The sequence below is a fragment of the Zootermopsis nevadensis genome, unplaced genomic scaffold, assembly GCF_977971745.1.
Source record: "Zootermopsis nevadensis isolate Lab colony 2312 unplaced genomic scaffold, Znev_1.0 Znev_ptg000022l, whole genome shotgun sequence".
Classification (NCBI taxonomy): domain Eukaryota; kingdom Metazoa; phylum Arthropoda; class Insecta; order Blattodea; family Termopsidae; genus Zootermopsis; species Zootermopsis nevadensis.
Window position 1 is genome coordinate 11,688,130 of NW_028259154.1, and position 19,287 is coordinate 11,707,416.

The 19,287-nt window shown below is 43.0% G+C and overlaps 1 protein-coding gene across 4 annotated transcripts in view; it reads left to right on the forward strand.

Annotated features, from left to right (window-relative positions):
* The window catches only part of tinc (transmembrane protein tincar), a 59,433-nt gene that overhangs the window by 32,464 nt on the left and 7,682 nt on the right, over nt 1-19,287 (forward strand). For 3 of the 4 annotated variants that reach the window (XM_087353787.1, XM_087353789.1, XM_087353788.1), the window contains exons 3-4: nt 10,826-11,489; nt 18,722-18,948. In XM_087353787.1, coding sequence (XP_087209913.1) covers nt 10,934-11,489; nt 18,722-18,948 — 783 coding nt within the window. In that variant the 5' untranslated portion in view covers nt 10,826-10,933. The other variant, XM_087353791.1, reaches the window with a different exon arrangement.

A 19,287-nucleotide genomic window follows, 5' to 3' on the forward strand; every position in this document is an offset into this window, starting at 1 on the left:
ACTGCCCAAGCTATAAACACGGGACTCGTGTAACGTGACCACTTGTAGTGTTCTAGTTAAATATTTAGTGTGCAACAAAATATTTCTCAACACTTCGAATCCTTTATTGTCTCCATCATTTGTTTTCTTAATTTCTTTAAATGTTATTCTGCCTTCTATCTATTTTATTCTGAGTTGTTAGTCTTCGAATCTTTCTATATTCCTTTTGTGCCATTTCCTATGTCCAATTCTTCTGTCTTCGTCTACGTCAGTCCTTCCAGCGTTTATACCGCGTAGCAGTGCACAAAACTTACATCAGACCAACTACTTTTAAAACTGTTATTGGCTGTTTATTTAATTCACTTTACCAAACGCGTTAGTGGTTCTGTATGACTAGCGCAGTGGAAACAGGAAAACATCGCACACACAAATCAGCCATCAACTCTGCGTGCGCAGGGGATAAAAAGGCGAATACCAAATTTGGTACATGGAAATGGGAGATGAGTGTCTTTTAACACGTAATATGACGTGAGTGTACACAACATTTACAAGACCTAAACTGCCTCAAAAATATGCGAAGAATTGCTTTTGAAACAATATTAAATGAGTATAATGCGGTTAGAACGCTGGCCTTGTAATCCTGGGGTCTCGGGTTCGATTCCCGACGGTGCCCGAATTTATAACTTGTGTTGGGCAAGGCCGTGGTCTAGGCAACACGGAGTTTTCCTCCGGGGGTTTCCCCGGTTTCTCCGTGGCATCCCAACAATTACTCCATTCACACACAGAAGAAGGCAATGGCAAACCACTTCTGGATCATCTGCCAAGAACGTATATGAACAGGTCCCAGTCCGAAAAAAGGATGGAAGGATCCTGTTTATATGGACCTGTTGTCAGACAGAACACTAAATAAATAAATAATAATAGCCTTGAATCGAAAGGATACGAAAAGACTGAGGAAAACTAAGTTTCTGAGTCTAGAATCTTAGTTGGGGTTTCAGTAATAAGGAGTTCTGAACATTCGACATCGTCTTTTAGTCGACTGTACTTTTTATGAGCTGTTTAACAGTGATTGGGCAGTAGAAACGTGAGACAAATTTCTTATATGAATAACAAAATTGTGACATTATATTGAAGGTTGGTTCAGGGTATAAATAGTTCTAAGGCCAAAGATCGGCATGAAATATGAGATAAAGGTTTTCAGTTTCAATACTGTAAGGTCTTGAATACATTAAATAATGTTAACTCATTTACCCGGTCAAAGGTGATGAACTCCCAGCTGAGGTTCGAGGTTGTCATGTCTTGCTGGAGCGTCGAGAGATGACTGGCAGTGAAAATCCGAAGAACTGTCTCTAAAATTACTTGTCGAAGCAGAAGACACATTAGTTTGGGATTTGTTTTATGTGGTTTGTCCACCGAGTTTGTTCAGAATCCTTGTTAGATCCTCTGCTTTGTACATGGCGTCCTTGGAAGAGGTCTCTGCAAGACAGGACAAGACAGAGGACGATATATGGATGTACCCAAGGCTGTTGGCAGGATTCGAAAGAGTTTCTTTTTCGTTTCCACATCGCTGTATCAACTGCTGATATTAAATTATTATTATTATTTAGTGTTCTGTCTGACGACAGGTCCATATGAACAGAATCCTTCCATCCTTTTCTCGGACTGGGACCTGTTCATATACGTTCTTGGCAGATGATCCAGAAGTGGTTTGCCATTGCCTTCTTCTGTGTGTGAATGGAGTAATTGTTGGGATGCCACGGAGAAACCGGGGAAGCCTAGACCACGGCCTTGCCCAACACAAGTTATAAATTCGGGCAACGCCGGGAATCGAACCCGAGACCCCAGGATTACAAGGCCAGCGTTCTAACCGCTAGACCACCTCATCTTATTATTATTTAGTGTTCTGTCTGACGACAGGTCCATATGAACAGGATCCTTCCATCCTTTTCTCGGACTGGGACCTGTTCATATACGTTCTTGGCAGATGATCCAGAAGTGGTTTGCCATTGCCTTCTTCTGTGTGTGAATGGATGCTACGGAGAAACCGGGGAAGCCCCCGGAGGAAAACTCCGTGTTGCCTAGACCACGGCCTTGCCCAACACAAGTTATAAATCCGAGCATCACCGGGAATTGAAACCGGGATCCCAAGATTACAAGGCCAGCGTTGTGACCGCTAGACCACCGTGGATATTAAACAACGGATGATATAAGATTACTGTGACGTATCTGAAGGGATGCGATGGAGATCGGATATGAACAATTTTAAGGAACTGCCCTGGGGTTATATTAAAAATAGCACAAACACCTGAATCAGCATAGTCAGTCCTAGTCTCGATGACTGGAACCGTCTGTTCCTTTTATTATGACAGACGCGTGACCTTAAGCACGTGACACTTGCAGCGACATGGCTGTTAAGCAGGTCACGACCTCTTGCCACTTGAACATGGGAATTCGCCTGTTATGGGACGGGAAGAAAGTGCAGCAACATCTAAGAACGACCGTCGGTGAAGCAGTTTCTTGTCGCTCTGCCAACGTCACACCGCCGGACGGCAAAGACAGGCTTGTTACACGAGGATGCGTTCTCGGATTCGACTCTCGGCTTATTAAACCCTTCCCTTCATTTAACCCCGCCAGTAACAGCGACGCGCCTGGTGGTTGACCCTTGGACTCGCTCCAAACTCAGGGTTGTCTGCGGTCACCGAAATCACGCTGACAAGGTCAAATCTTGCTAGTGTAAGAGGAGGGTATTGTACCTTCTTGAGGTCTGTGTTCTTGGAGGTGTGGTCGAGACCAAACACTGCTGAGACCAGTGTTTTGTGCACAGAGGGAGACAAGTCATGCTTAGGTCATTGTTGTCTCAGAAAGAAGACAAGCCATGCTGAGGTCATTGTTGTCTCAGAGAGAAGACAAGCCATTCTGAGGTCATTGTTGTCTCAGAAAGAAGACAAGCCTTGCTGAGGTCATTGTTGTCTCAGAAAGAAGACAAGCCATGCTGAGGTCATTGTTGTCTCAGAAAGAAGACAAGCCATGCTGAGGTCATTGTTGTCTCAGAGAGAAGACAAGCCATTCTGAGGTCATTGTTGTCTCAGAAAGAAGACAAGCCTTGCTGAGGTCATTGTTGTCTCAGAAAGAAGACAAGCCATGCTGAGGTCATTGTTGTCTCAGAAAGCAGACAAGCCTTGCTGAGGTTATTGTTGTCTCAGAAATAAGACAAGCCATGCTGAGGTCATTGTTGTCTCAGAAATAAGACAAGCCATGCTGAGGTCATTGTTGTCTCAGAAATAAGACAAGCCATGCTGAGGTCATTGTTGTCTCAGAAATAAGACAAGCCATGCTGAGGTCATTGTTGTCTCAGAAAGAAGACAAGCCTTGCTGAGGTCATTGTTGTCTCAGAAATAAGACAAGCCTTGCTGAGGTCATTGTTGTCTCAGAAATAAGACAAGCCATGCTGAGGTCATTGTTGTCTCAGAAAGAAGACAAGCCATGCTGAGGTCATTGTTGTCTCAGAAATAAGACAAGCCTTGCTGAGGTCATTGTTGTCTCAGAAATAAGACAAGCCTTGCTGAGGTCATTGTTGTCTCAGAAAGAAGACAAGCCATGCTGAGGTCATTGTTGTCTCAGAGAGAAGACAAGCCATTCTGAGGTCATTGTTGTCTCAGAAAGAAGACAAGCCTTGCTGAGGTCATTGTTGTCTCAGAAAGAAGACAAGCCATGCTGAGGTCATTGTTGTCTCAGAAAGCAGACAAGCCTTGCTGAGGTTATTGTTGTCTCAGAAATAAGACAAGCCATGCTGAGGTCATTGTTGTCTCAGAAATAAGACAAGCCATGCTGAGGTCATTGTTGTCTCAGAAATAAGACAAGCCATGCTGAGGTCATTGTTGTCTCAGAAATAAGACAAGCCATGCTGAGGTCATTGTTGTCTCAGAAAGAAGACAAGCCTTGCTGAGGTCATTGTTGTCTCAGAAATAAGACAAGCCTTGCTGAGGTCATTGTTGTCTCAGAAATAAGACAAGCCATGCTGAGGTCATTGTTGTCTCAGAAAGAAGACAAGCCATGCTGAGGTCATTGTTGTCTCAGAAATAAGACAAGCCTTGCTGAGGTCATTGTTGTCTCAGAAATAAGACAAGCCTTGCTGAGGTCATTGTTGTCTCAGAAAGAAGACAAGCCTTGCTGAGGTCATTGTTGTCTCAGAAATAAGACAAGCCATGCTGAGGTCATTGTTGTCTCAGAAAGAAGACAAGCCATTCTGAGGTCATTGTTGTCTCAGAAAGAAGACAAGCCTTGCTGAGGTCATTGTTGTCTCAGAAATAAGACAAGCCATGCTGAGGTCATTGTTGTCTCAGAAAGAAGACAAGCCATTCTGAGGTCATTGTTGTCTCAGAAAGAAGACAAGCCTTGCTGAGGTCATTGTTGTCTCAGAAAGAAGACAAGCCATGCTGAGGTCATCGTTGTCTCAGAAATAAGACAAGCCTTGCTGAGGTCATTGTTGTCTCAGAAATAAGACAAGCCTTGCTGAGGTTATTGTTGTCTCAGAAATAAGACAAGCCAAGCTGAGGTCAGTGTTTGGTGCTCAGGGAACCGCAGACAATTTGCAGGGGCCCAGGAGATTAATATTTTTGGCCCGGCTCATGTATTTAGACCAGACTGTATTTTACAGCTTCTGCTCTAGGTTCGGTGACCCAACGATCCGTATGGAAAATCAATCGCTCGCAACAATACGTGGAGCGTCTGCAGACATTTCCCTCTGACAGAAAAATTTCTTTCTTCGAAGCTTCACTGCCACATTTCCAAATTTCGATTGATGTTTTCTTTTATTTTAGAGGGAGATGCCAATTCGAATCTCGGCCAGAGCACCTGCTTTCCTGTCATTGTTCCCCACATTTACCGGAATTGCCCTGAAGTGTTTATTTGAATTTTTCTCGGTAAATTCCCTGTACATTTCGCTATATTTTATTCCTGAGAAACTCTTATATGTGTTCAGGCCGATTCTATAATCTGATCTTGTTGTCCGGATCCCATCGTTAAAGATACAAAATGTTTCTGAACACTAAATTAATTTATGTGAGTAAATTAGTTATTTAGTTTAAAATCTAGAAATATTGAATTTAGTCACGTTGGATCACGCTTTGTAAATCTTCGTCACAATTCGATAATTATGGTAATCCCTTGTCACGACGTGAGCGATGGTCACGCATAGTCACGCGTGTCCACCATGTCACGTTTCTGTAAGTCTAATTTATCTTACGTACGGCTCGGTTATTTTTGGCTACATTGCAATACGTTAGAATAAGTAATAATGGTTAGGTAAGCATGTGTTGGGTTACGTTAGGTTAGGTTGGTTTGGGTTAGGTTAGGTTAGGTTAAGTTAGGTTTGTGTATTTTGTTATGTTCGGTAATGTTTTGAATATTTTTGTGGCGATTCGAAACTTATGGAAACACTTCGTCACACCGTTACGGTACGTCACGACTCGTCACGCTTTGTCACGCATGGTCACGCATTGTTTAAATTCCTCATATTTCGACTCCTCGGGCCACTTCTCGTCACGCTTCGTCACGCTTTGTCACGCATGGTCACGCTTTGTTTAAATTCGTCATATTTCGACTCTTCTGGAAACATCTCGTCACGCCTTTACTGTAAATCACGCCTAGTCACACTTCATCACGCTTTGTCACGCTTAGTCACGTTTGATCACGCTTTGTAAATCTTCGTCACAATTCGACACTTATGATAATCCCTTGTCACGACGTGAGCGATGGTCACGCATAGTCACGCTTTGTCACGCTTGAACACGCGTGTCCACCATGTCACGTTTCGGTAAGTCTAATTTATCTTACGTACGGCTCGGTTATTTTTGGCTACATTGCAATACGTTAGAATAAGTAATAATGGTTAGGTAAGCATGTGTTGGGTTAGGTTAGGTTGGGTTGGGTTAGGTTAGGTTAGGTTAGGTTGGGTTGGGTTAGGTTAGGTTAGGTTAGGTTTGTGTATTTTGTTATGTTCGGTAATGTTTTGAATATTTTTGTGGCGATTCGAAACTTATGGAAACACTTCGTCACGCCGTTACGGTACGTCACGACTCGTCACGCATGGTCACGCTTTGTTTAAATTCCTCATATTTCGATTCCTCTGGCCACTTCTCGTCACGCCTTTACTGTAAATCACGCCTAGTCACCCTTCGTCACGCTTTGTCACGCATGGTCACGCTTTGTTTAAATTCGTCATATTTTGACTCTTCTGGCAACATATCGTCACGCCTTTACTGTAAATCACGCCTAGTCACGCTTCATCACGCTTTGTCACGCTTAACCTTAACATCCGCTCGGACACTGAGACCGGCTTTTCCAGGCACTACAATTCCCATGACATTTTTTATGCTAGAAATTTTATTTTTATTTATTTATTTGTGGTTTATTTAGTAGCTCAGATTATATGGCATCGGATGATAGGATAATCAACAATTAGTGAAATGGAAAGAATAAAATAAATTATTATCCCGCCGTTTTTTCGATGTAATGAGGAAAGTCACGAAAATTCGAATCAGGATAGTCGATTTCCGGGCCAAAACATAGAAGTAGCCACTGAATGAGTTTTAGTTGTGTTGTGTTAGTTTGGGTGCCATTCGTTTAACCTGCATGGCGTGACTGTTGTATCCTTCGAGAGTTCTTCTGATAAGGATGGTCAATGCATCCGGTATCATTTTACGATAATTTACTCGCAGATCGATTGGATTGAAATGATAATAAAAGTTACTACTACCAGTTCCATCGGTGGTGTGAGGTTAAACTTCCTAAAACCGTGTGTCAGGAAACGTGCAGTAATTTTCGTAAATTAACAGCAAACATCGTTAATTTTTGTTGAATTCTTTGGAGCGCTATGTTTTTACGTGATCGATGTGGGTTTTGGGACTTCGTGGATCTTTCGATGCGACGATGTCATTACAGTTCCTGTCCCCCCTTCCTTTGGGCTGTGTTCCATTCACGAAACCTATACCGTAGTGTTTGTTGCTCTAAGTGCCCTGAACGTTTCGCCGTGCGTGAAACTACAATCAGAACGCGCTCCGCTGGCTTTCGCAGATGATTTCGCTCGGATTGGCACACCACATCATTCAGTCGAGTGGTTTATGCGCCATATTTGCAACATCAGCCTGCAGCTAGCGACAAACTGTTTAAACATGTTCCAGCAAAGTATGGTCCACATGTTTCAATTGTTGCTATGGCGACATTGCAAGTAAACTTGCTTTATTTTCTACTAATAGAGTTCCCGCAAATACCACGGTGGTCTAGCGGTTAGAACGCTGTCCTTGTAATCCTGGGGTCTCGGGTTCGATTCCCGGCGGTGCCCGAATTTATAACATGTGTTGGGCAAGGCCGTGGTCTAGGCAACACGGAGTTTTCCTCCGGGGGCTTCCACGGTTTCTCCATTCACACACAGAAGGCGGCAATGGCAAACAACTTCTGGATCATCTGCCAAGAACGTATGTGAACAGGTCCCAGTCCGAGAAAAGGATGGAAGGATCCTGTTCATGTGGACCTGTCCTCAGACAGAACACTAAATAAATAAATATACCCCCAGATATAATTTCTCTTCGACTTTGTACCCTCAAAGTTGTTGGTGTATAATTCAAGTTATACATAGCATATAATCTACATCTAAAATAAATTACATTACTGATTATTCAGTGTTTATCATAAAATAATGTATATTTTTTTAAATTTCACGTACCCCCTAAGATGTCTTCGCGTACCCCCGGGGGTACACGTACCCCAGGTTGAATACCACTGTTATAGAAAATCCTACGGATTTGTATTAATAACTTTTGCTGTAAATTACAAACAAATTACAACGTCAGAGCGAAATGTGTGAGAACTTGGACGTAACGGAATCCATACTAGTGAATATTATGCTTCAAAACAGATCGCTAAATCTCGTAATTATCGTATAAATTGCTGGTGGTCCGTGTACACAGAAGGAAGTGTTTAAAGAATGCGGACGCCGTGACTTTGATAAGAGTCAGGTTATAGGACAGCGATATGGCTGTGGGGGCGTGTTATTTGTACACGGAAGTTGTTCCTTGTTTCCATACATATTCATATCTAATAATAATTTATTGTATGCAAATAGGAACTAGTTCCTCGGCGTTTGACCCAGCTTTATTCGGCCTCTCCAGGATATTTGTTTCCGTCTTCACGCAGTTGCAATTCAAATTTCTGAATGTTATTTTCTTGGTCCCCTCCTTTAAAATATCTAAAGAAGTATGAAGGCCTCTTAGCACTTAATACCTTTAGCCTATCTCACAACCTGGAGGACCTCCTTTTGTCGGCTGTTCGCGACTGCGTATTGAGTGTATTTTAAGTTGTTATATATATATATATATATATATATATATATATATATATATATTTTAGTGTTCTGTCTGACGAAAGGTCCATATGAACAGGATCCTTCCATCCTTTTCTCGGACTGGGACCTGTTCATATACGTTCTTGGCAGATGATCCAGAAGTGGTTTGCCATTGCCTTCTTCTGTGTGTGAATGGAGTAATTGTTGGGATGCCACGGAGAAACCGGGGAAGCCCCCGCAGGAAAACTCCGTGTTGCCTAGACCACGGCCTTGCCCAACACAAGTTATAAATTCGGGCACCGCCGGGATTCGAACCCGAGACCCCAGGATTACAAGGCCAGCGTTCTGACCGCTAGACTCAAATGTTTAAAATGGGCAGTTGCGTCTGACTGCCTGCTTCCTTCATGTGGACCGTATGTTATCGGAAACACCCGAAATTTTGTCCTAAGCAAACCTAGAAACTAACCCTTACCGCGGTTAGGAGATTCCGAAATTTCATCGTCAGGATACTAATACCGTAAAGAAACAGTGTACAATAGAAAATACTGTAGCTTTACCAGCTGTTAATTATCTAGTTATCAGCAGCATTAGTTTTGCGTGTCCAGATGGGCCTAACCACGTACTGGGTCTGTCGTGTTAGCTTAGAGTTCAGCCCCTAAATTCGTTAGTCAAAACTTGGCGTCGAAATTCTAGAAACTCCTAGCAGCGATAGGAAGTTCTAGTTTTTGCCTAGGACAAATTTCGGGTATTTCCGATAACGCGCACGACAGATAGACGAGTGAACTTCGCAACCTAGTGCTTCGTATAGGCTTCCGGGTTCAAATCTCGGCTCGAAGACTGGGGCTGTTTTGTGGTTTTGTTCAGTGCCACCAGGAAATTCCGGAAAGTGACTCAAATTAAGGCACGACATGCTTTTCGTTTATCATCCGATGTTACAGGTAGTGTAAGTTACTGACAGCGTCGTTAAATAGGATAAACCACGAATAAATAAATTGAAGCTAGACGTCTTTATCCCAAATTTTGTTTAGATCTGTGTGGAATAGGAATACTGAGTACGACGGGGAACAATGGCATATGTACGTTTTTTATACCCCATTAATATTTTACGAGCAATTTACATAAAGACGTAGACTCTGCTGTTTATTTCGTTTTTACATTCAGTTTTGATTCCTTTCTGAAAGAAAATTATATACGAACCTTATAAGGGTTTTCATTTATGAACCGGATGTAATGGCTGCCCCAACACTTTCATGTTTGCCCATTTCAAAAGGCCTCTCCGTAGGTATCATCAACATTAAGGTCGACTTCTTCGGATATTTGGTATTAAGTATTGAACTTTAAAAACAAATAACTACGGAGGGGTGCTTATAGACCCACGGACCTCAAGGTCACGAGGTAAATGTATCGAAACTGAGTGGCGATTTATTAAAAATGCTTCTAAATTAATAATTGATTTTATTTGACAAACTCCGTCATTAGTGAGATACCGTATTTGACTCAGCGTTTGCACGAGAGGTCTTTCAAGGTCAGGTTTATTTTACTTTGTTGTGATTCGCGTGGCCACGCGGTCTGAGGCATGGACCTCGTGCGCCTCGCAGCTGGGACCTTGGGTTTGAGTCCCACTCAAGGCATGGATGTTTGTCCGCGTCTTTCTGTGTTTGTACAGGGGGCTGATCACTCATCCAAGGAGTCCTACGAATGTCCATTGAATTGCATGAATATTTTGACGTGAAAACGTCTTTAAAATCGATGCCGGGTGTGGGGAGGCAGTCGCGCCCAAATGAGCGACAGTTTCTGTCGAAGTAATTTCAAACTTCAATACCTCGTCTACAAATAGACATAGCGCCACCATCGTAGTCTCGTTTTAAAGAGGAAGGATGACAGTTTGTGCTAGTACCGCTCCGACATTCGTGGCGGCCGGACGTCGCGAACTGCGCACGCGCAAAGTGAACCCACGATTTTCGACTTTCCGGATTCGACACGTGTCCATAAACGGGATCATATCTCAGAGACTAATTATCCTATCGGAGTGAACCAAGTGTTGTTTTGAAGAGGAGTGTATATGTCACAACTCATCCTGGGCTCCAAGTTTGTATCTCAAAAACTCAAAGAGATACGAGGCTGTGAATTTGAAAAAAAGTTTGAAAATTTCCCGATTTTCTTAAAATGTCGCGATATATGAGGGCAAAGTAAAACCAGAATTACAAAAATCGGGCACGAATGCGTAGAGCACAAAATTCCAAAGAGAATGACACCGAAAACGTCGGGCCCGGACCCAAAACCAACGCGCAGTACTGCCGCGAATATAGGCAACGTAAGCGCGCTCGGACAACTCATTTATAAAATTTTTGTTTAATTTCAATATACTATACACGATTGACGTTTTCACGAAAATAACTGCGGCAGTGTCCGACACTGCTTATCAATTTTTTTTGGACACCTGTGTGGGCCGACCGGTCTTCAGTGTGCACATGATCATCACATGTCCCTCTGCGTGTGTTTCAGGAGCCCCGCCATGCCATAGTAGCGTCTCGGTCTCCTGTGTGAGAGATGACCCCAGCGCAGTCTGGGGCCTGTGTCAGTCAGCTCTTCTTATTGTAGCAGACGAAATCCATGTCACGGAGACTCATGACGAACGACAACAACAATGAGAAGCAGCAGCAGCCTCAGGTGCAAGCCCCCACGCCTGAGCCCCAGTCCCGCAAGAGAGCCTCGTGTTTCCGCGCGCACTTCAACAGCCTCTGGTCGGTCTGGTACGGACTGTGCACGGCCGGTCTGCAGGCCTACATCGCCGAACAGAGCGCTCAGCGCTTCTTGGGCTACGCTGCCCTGCCGTGGCCCGGATCAAGCCCGGCACCGCACCTAGAACTCCACGCGTATCTCGTGCTCAACGGCGTCGCTGTCTTACTTATACCCTTCTTCCTGGCAGCAGCTCTGTTCAAGATCGGCAACCTGGCGAACGACGGGTTCAAACTGGGACGACACCTCAGCACTTGCGGAGCAGATCCTGCGAGTAGTGTGGTGCTTGGCCGCTCGAGCGTGCTGCGATCGCTGTGGCAACATGGAGGCCCCACAGCCCCGTTCCTGCACCTCGTGACGTCTTTCTGCCTGTTACTGCCGAAACTGCTTGTCGAGGCGAGACTCATCCAGACCGGCTTCCTGCACAAAGGTACACAAAGTTACTAATAACTACAAGTCGAGCAGGAAGTAATAAAATGCTGGCCTTCTATTGGCTCGCAAGCACAAGACATTTTATCCGATGTCTACGAATAGCTGTAGAAATTTAATCATTTTCGAGGGGTAAGGCACCAGCTGCTTGGTGTTGGCGAGGGAAAGGGAGCGAGACGGTAACCACGGGGTCTGCTTTTGGCCTGCAAACATCAACCTCTTCACGACAATGCGCGTGACCTCTTTCATTCACATTTATTTTATTTGTAGTGTTCTGTCTGACGACAGGTTTGTATGAACAGGATCCTTCGACCCTTTTCTCGGGCTGGGACCGGTTCATATACGTTCTTGGCAGATGATCCAGAAGTGGTTTGCCATTGCCTTCTTCTGTGTGTGAATGGAGTAATTGTTGGGATGCCACGGAGAAACCGGGGAAGCCCCCGGAGGAAAACTCCGTGTTGCCTAGACCACGGCCTTGCCCAACACAAGTTATAAATTCGAACCCGAGACCCCAGGATTACAAGGCCAGCGTTCTAACCGCTAGACCACCGTGGCGGCTTTAAACGGCTTGTAGCGAAGGTCAAGGTTGTAGATTCGCGAAGACTTCTTTGGCTCGTGACTGTCGATTTGCATTTTGAAGTGTTTAAGTGTCCGAATGTCGGACATGGCGGCAAAGTTGCATATACACTGGTAAGTAAAGAAACAGATCACAGGAAATTCTCATTGATACTGATGAATTGATTGAAACTGCAAACTCCCATTGGGGGGGGGGGGGGGGGGGCAAGCATAATTTTCGTCAGAGAAATTCAGTGTTAACGGTCTTACAAAATTCTGGCAGCTGTTAATGATAATGCAGATCTTGTTGATTTGCAGAGAACAGCTGAAGAGACTTTATTTATATCCGATACAAAAAGTTGTGTCCTGTGACGTAGAATAATCTACGACACTCACACCGTTATTACTGGAACAAAACTTTTGTTTATGCAAGACGAGGTTAGCAAACCCAAACAAGAAATTCTTCAACGGATATTTTATTGAGAAGATTTCAACAGGACACAAAAATTGATCTGGAAAAGGACGATGGTTAATTTTACTGCAGTTGGAAGTGACGAGATTGTGTGTTTCGATCACATTCCACAAGACTCGTCCAGAAGAACGCAGGGCCAACGTAGTTGATGTGGTCAGCTGCTGACTTCTCATTGCGGAATTTTTGGGTGAGCAACGCGGAACTGGGACCGTCTATTTCCACTGACTAACAGTTTTACTCATGTATCATCTGAGGGGAGTCAATGGGCCCGTCAGAGGCCACAGTTGCAGAGACGCCGTCTGAAGCCATCGTAACAAAAAAGTGTACATTCACTTTCAAGAGTTCTGTCATTCTACGAGGACGAAAAGGTGACTAACTAAGTCAATACGAGAAACAGAATTCTGGACTGACTGAAGTCAAGGTAGTCGGAGATAATTTGCAGAGTTGAGAGTTGTCGAAGAGATTTTATTTATTTATTTATTTATTTTTGGTGTACGAGGTGCGATCGGAAAGTTTCAAGACTGTGTCAATAGCGGACAAACAGGATGTAGTACGAGCTTCTGCCGCTAGGGGGTGCGGCCTACATTCATAGTGAATCAGTGTGCCAGCCGGCATCATCGAATTAGCATTTGTTTCTTAGTTACGGGCGTTTTGGTAGTGCATTACACAAGACCCTCCTGCGATTTCGGAATGGCGTGTGCATCAAATTTTGCCAAAGACTCGCCAAAACGGCTACGGAAACCTATGAAATGCTAAAGCAAGCATTTGGGGAGTCCGCAATGGGTCGTGCACAAACTTTTGTGTGGCATTCACGTTTTAAAAATGGCCGAACCTCTGTCGATGATGACGAGCGTTCTGGACGACCATCTTCGAGCACAACGCCCGAAAATGTTACGAAGATTCGGCAGGCCATTCACGAAGATCGACGTCGTACCATCAACGACTTGTGCGACATTGTTGGGATAGGCTATGGGACCTGTCAGCTGATTCTAAAGGAAGAACTCTACATGCGACGCATCCTGTCTGAGGACCAGAAGCAGAATCGACTTCTCGTTTGTCAGGAGCTCAAAGATCTTGCAAGAACCGACCCCAACTTCCTTTCTAAGCTCCGTGTGACTTCTTCCTCTTCCCAAAGATGAAAATTCAGCTAAAGGGAAGGAAATTTGAGACGATAGAAGAGATTCAGGCAGAATCGCAGATGGTGCTTGACAGGCTGACAAAGAAAGATTTCCAGGGATGCTTCCAGGCTTGGCAGCGGCGCTGGGATCGTTGTGTTCACTCCCAGGGGAACTACTTCGAGGGTGATGGATGAATGTAATACCTGAGATAAGTGTACGGGTTTTTATAGGCGCAGTCTTGAAACTTTCCGATCGCACCTCGTATGTCACGATGCTGTCATTAGCTCAGTCTATACGTCGTAAAATGATATGTTGATTAACGAATAATGAGTTGCAGAGGATATGGAAGGAGACCGGCGACTAACCACCTGACCTTCGTTGATAACCACGGCTCAAACGAACTTATATCACTTTTATTCGAAAAGAACAAGCACGGAAAGTGAATTCCGTACCGGAATATAATAATATCCTCACGCGTAGTATTAAACGGGTCTGAAGAAAAGCTGTATAATGTGAGCCGGTGATTATGAACCAGTTTGAGCCAACACAGTCTCAAAATCAAGAGACAAAATCTCTTATACAGGCTAGCAACGACTTGGAGATGTAAGGGAGAGGCAGAATCCCTTCAGTGACCTATGGAGTGATGAAATATCGAGTTTTATCCCCTTCTGTGATGATCGGTATTTCTCGAGTGTTGAAAGAAAATTAAAATCGATGTCTAGACTCAAATTGTGCGGAGACACAGAAAATATTAGTAATTGTTCTCACATCTCAGCGGAACATCCATTAAAATCGCTTCCCCCGTCTACAGCGATTAAGTCAGTATTCAGCCCGTGCACTAGCCTCTAGCCCAGTGTTTAACAAACCTGGGGTACGAGTACCCCCGGGGGTACGCGAAGACATCTTAGGGGGTACGTGATATTTAAAAAATATATTATTTTATGATAAACACTGAATAATAAGTAATGTAATTTATTTTTTTATTTTAGATGTAAATTATATACTATGTATAACTTGAATTATACACAAAAAATTATCTGGGGGTACGCGAACAAAAAAGGTTGAATACCATTGGTCTAGAGTATCGATGCACAATGGCTGATCGTTTTTTTCAGAGTACTTCTACTCTTTTACAGTAAATGTTAATGTGTATTCCGAGGTGTGTCGTTAACCAAAGAAAAACCACTTTTACCCCTTTTTTGGGTAATTTACCTAGGTTTAGGAAACACTGATCTAGCCTCATGGCCCGTAATAAGGCTTCCCCGCTTTATTACCCATGTCATGTGTTGACAATAAATTGTCAAATGGATATTTTTCACACACTACTTAGCTTTTTCCACCAAGAAACGTACTTCTAACTGCTATTATAATGCGGTAAACTATATGACCACAAAGTTTTTTCTTGTACGTATTTGGTTAATTTTTAAATTGTACGTGTGCGTAATTTGGAGACACGTGGTAATCATCAGTAATAAAAATGAAGCCTCTAACAACGGTGAATCATTGGCGCTGAGCATTTGGTTTTCTGAGAAAACTTCGACTCACTTTTATCGCGGGATGAAATTATTCTGTAAGAAACAATGAAGCTAATTGTGACATTGGTACATAAAATTATTTTGCCAACTGTGTGTCGGACATACTTAATTCAAAATCGTAGTTCCCATTAATCATTGAAGGCAAGCTGGCGTGTAAACATTTGTAACTGCGTCATTTAATTAAGATTCGTTTGCCAGGGTCATTAAATTTTCAACACGCGTGTTGTAGTGTCCTAGAAATATTATTAAAACGTTATTATGCCCTTTCCAAAAGTTGCAACGTACCTAACTCGATTTTTTAAGTCTGTGTTTTATTATGACGAACTGCTTTTAAAGGAACACGCCGTTTCTGATGGAGAGGGTGTTTCTCCTATTATGGAAGGAGCCAATCATGTCTAAAATGTGGGATGTCTTCGTTCCTAAGTAACTGACTTGTGTTGACCAGGTTACCTGCGGATCAACGTCACCCCAAGACACCAAGCTGTTTCGACTTACCTTATTGGCTCATTTATAAAATGGACTAGCCTGGATTTTTGGATACGTGTGTGTACAAATATCACAGCGGTGCTCTTCGAGACGTTGATAGCATTCATCCAATCCCGTAGCGAGTTCTCAGTTTTATCGAGATACATAATCGAGATAACCGTCGAGAATCGATGGACTACGGGACGTGGCTGGCTAAGAGAGTGTCGTCCCGTACTGCTCTTGATCGACCTGGCGGGAGTGTTGTGTTATATCATTCACGTGCAGGCTGACCAACCAACCAACTAACTAACGAAAAACCTTACTAAAGGCGGAGTCCTGCGACAGCGCTGTCCTTTTCTAAGTTACATCTTTCCTGCGCGAGACACGCATTGGTGTAAACGGTAAACAGCGCCTTAAAACTAAAACTGAGGTGAGCTTACGCGAACTTTGTAGTGGCGGAAGGCCGTGACTTTTGAAACTCTTGTTGTATGAAACCAGGCGCATCAGTCGATAAAAGTGACTGGATACGATTTGGATTTGTGTTAAACTTTGGCTGCGCTGTAATTAAACTTTGTTCAGCCCTGCGGTAGAGTTCTTCCTGCCTTTAGGTTGTTATTTTCCATGAATGTTGCAAAGGGCGAAGATTACCGACCGCTCACCCACATCCTTCTAGAACTTACGTGTAGCGTTTTTACATCTGCGCGCCCTGAATATAATCCTCCACAACGGTAACATTATCGTATATGCCCACATAAGATCTGTTTACGGTGTTAGTGGTCTGTTTTTGTTAGTTTTGGCGGCTGAAGTGTGCACCAGTGACATAGAGGGGGAAAGAAACGAAGAATATAGAACGTACGCTGTTGCCAAGTGTTAACATCGAGTAAAGTTGGTTTCTTTATTGTATTTTCATGCAAAGAATCAAGTACTGGAATTTGCAAGGTTGGCTACACAAATCGCCCTTCATCTCCACCAGAAATAAGGTAACAGCTTTAGGCAGGGAACAGGCATACCACCCTTCCGCTCACTGGTAATTCACAATGAGCAGAATTCGATTCAGCAGCCAATTATACTGAAGGACACTATAATCGTCAAGCTAATCCTTTGCAGGAGGCGTGTAGGATGGTTACCAGAATTTTACTTCGTAAGAGTAAGGTCTGCAAGTTGGCATCCCTGTAGAGAAGTTCCTAACCCCCAAGGTGTGAATTTCTTTTTCCAGCAACTCCCTCATGTTTAGGGACAGGGGTGGATAATGTAGCAGGGGGATGAGATATGCGATTCGCGTGATATTAAAAAAGGAGGGGTTCCCACCCCTCCAATGACTTGCGCTCTCAGAACACCGAGGAATGATAAAGTTGTGCACGTTCCTGAAGGAAGCGTCTGGGAAAACTCCCGACAGAAACAGCATTTTTCAGAAGAACTCAAAAAAAAAAGTATGAGCTTAATTGAAGTGAGTCGTGACATCCAGTTCGGTATTTGACGCTAATTGTTCGGAAGACAGCGGTTGGCATGAAGATAAATGCTAAAGTTATTTCTGTGTGCAGTCGATTTTGATTGGGGTGTATAAAGAAATTGTAGGGAACGCAATTTTTTTTTATAAAAATTGTGTATCTGCACTTCATAGTTAAAAAAAAGACGATATCTTGTATTTCGTGAACATAATTCGTAATACACACACTCACATACACTGGTTCTTCATCGACAATTTTATTCAACAAAGTTACATGTGTTTATTTTCATATGCCTTTTTTCTTTTAGTAAAATCAGTTTCCTAGCCTCTTTTTTGCGAGGCGAAATTTTGTGGTGTGCTGTCATGTGTATTTGACAAATTAGGGCGTAACGAGGGTGAAAAGTTTGAGAGACGGGAAGTGGAATGTGGATTGTCAGGAAGTATCTCGTCAGCTAGAGTACCACACAATTTTAGTCAACCACTTTGTGGAATAGGCAGTAGAATGGAGGTTAATACTTTAATTAAATTATTAGAATATGAACCTGGTGAGTTCTTGTGAATAAGGCTATGAACATTCCGGTACCGCAACAGGCTGACAATTTTTTGACATCTGAATTTAGTTACTCACTAAGGACCTTGCTCCATGGATTTAGTTGTATGATTCCTAATTTATACTCTAACCTCAATATCTTAGTAACTTTCTAAATGCCGTTTTTCTATTAATTTGTAATGCTCAACACAAAAATTATACACAACTTATATAATTCAAAGAATTGTGAGAGAATTATATGAATAAATATATATATATGCATACACACAAACACATTCACAGACGGAAGCACTCGCGCATGCGCGCTCACAAAACTTTTTCTGTACTGTGTTACGTTTCGTTCCGAGATGTTTTAGTATGACGGCGTATGGTAGAAGCTGAGAAATGTTTACTTAGGGAAATTCTCTACCGTAGACTACAGGTAGTCATGTTAGCCACTTAGAAGAGCACTTGAAAGAAACTCGAGATGCAGTCCGTACGCACTCTTCACCACTCGAATCTGTTATCAGTCGCAAGTTACGTCACCGCCTCACAGTTTTACACTAAAATCAATGCACACGTTCATCATCACATTCCTTTGTACTGCGTGAGATTTCAGGTTCTCATGGCGGCGAGTATGAAGACGAGTTGTCTTCTGGGATGTTGCACCGTGTAATTTGGTAGAACTCCGAAACGTCGGTAAACTTATACCATATTACACAGATCAATATCCAAGTAGTCATGTCCATTACTCTAATTCGTAGTTTTCTTGCTTTCAGTGTTAATCCTTACAGTACTGTTCGCGATGTTCACTGTCACATTACTGTAGCAATGTTACATTCCTGCATAGTTCTGCACAAAATGTCCGGTATGATATGTTAATTCTTATAGGCCTGCACATTTTATTCGGTGTTGTATTCCTCTATTACCTCTGCAGAGTTAATCATTACAATCCTGTGTGTTATTTGTATCGTCATATTCCTGTCACGGTGTTCGTTACCTTAATCCATAGATTTCGTAACGAAGTATTCGCTACATTCATATATGCACATTGCGGCACGTATTGAATGCCACATTCAAGCAATATGGCGTTCATTACTTTCCTGTTGCAGATGCTATCTGGCGAACAGACCTGGACTTCATGGTTGTGCATCGAGACCGGCTCGTGGTTCTGAGTTTCATGACGTCACCGAATCATACAAATTTTCTGCCCACGCCACTGCCGTTTCTCACGTCATCGGTAACGGCGCCACCATCGAATATGATCAACGTCACAGAAATCGCAACAATGGCGCCATCTATGAGCACTGCCAAGAGTCAAGCGCTGCGCAGTCTGCAGGTACCCAAAGGTTCATTACCGTGTCCACAGAAGATTGTCACTGAACACCATTGTCTTCCAGTTCAACCCACTAGACATTATTACAACCCTGCTTCTTTATTTATTATAATTTTCTTCCATGCAGACCTACATCAGAATCTCCCAGTCTCTTTCAAGGTTTCTTTTACCAAAATTGTTATGAAGTTTTTATTTTCTGTGTGCCTGCGTGTGTGTAGGTTCCAGTTACAAATCTACTACATAAGAGTCAGAATGTACCTGTTTCATTAAATATCCACGTTAAAGATGTTTAAAATGAAAGATTTCCACAGTGATGACTTTACACAAATTTTCTGTATGGTG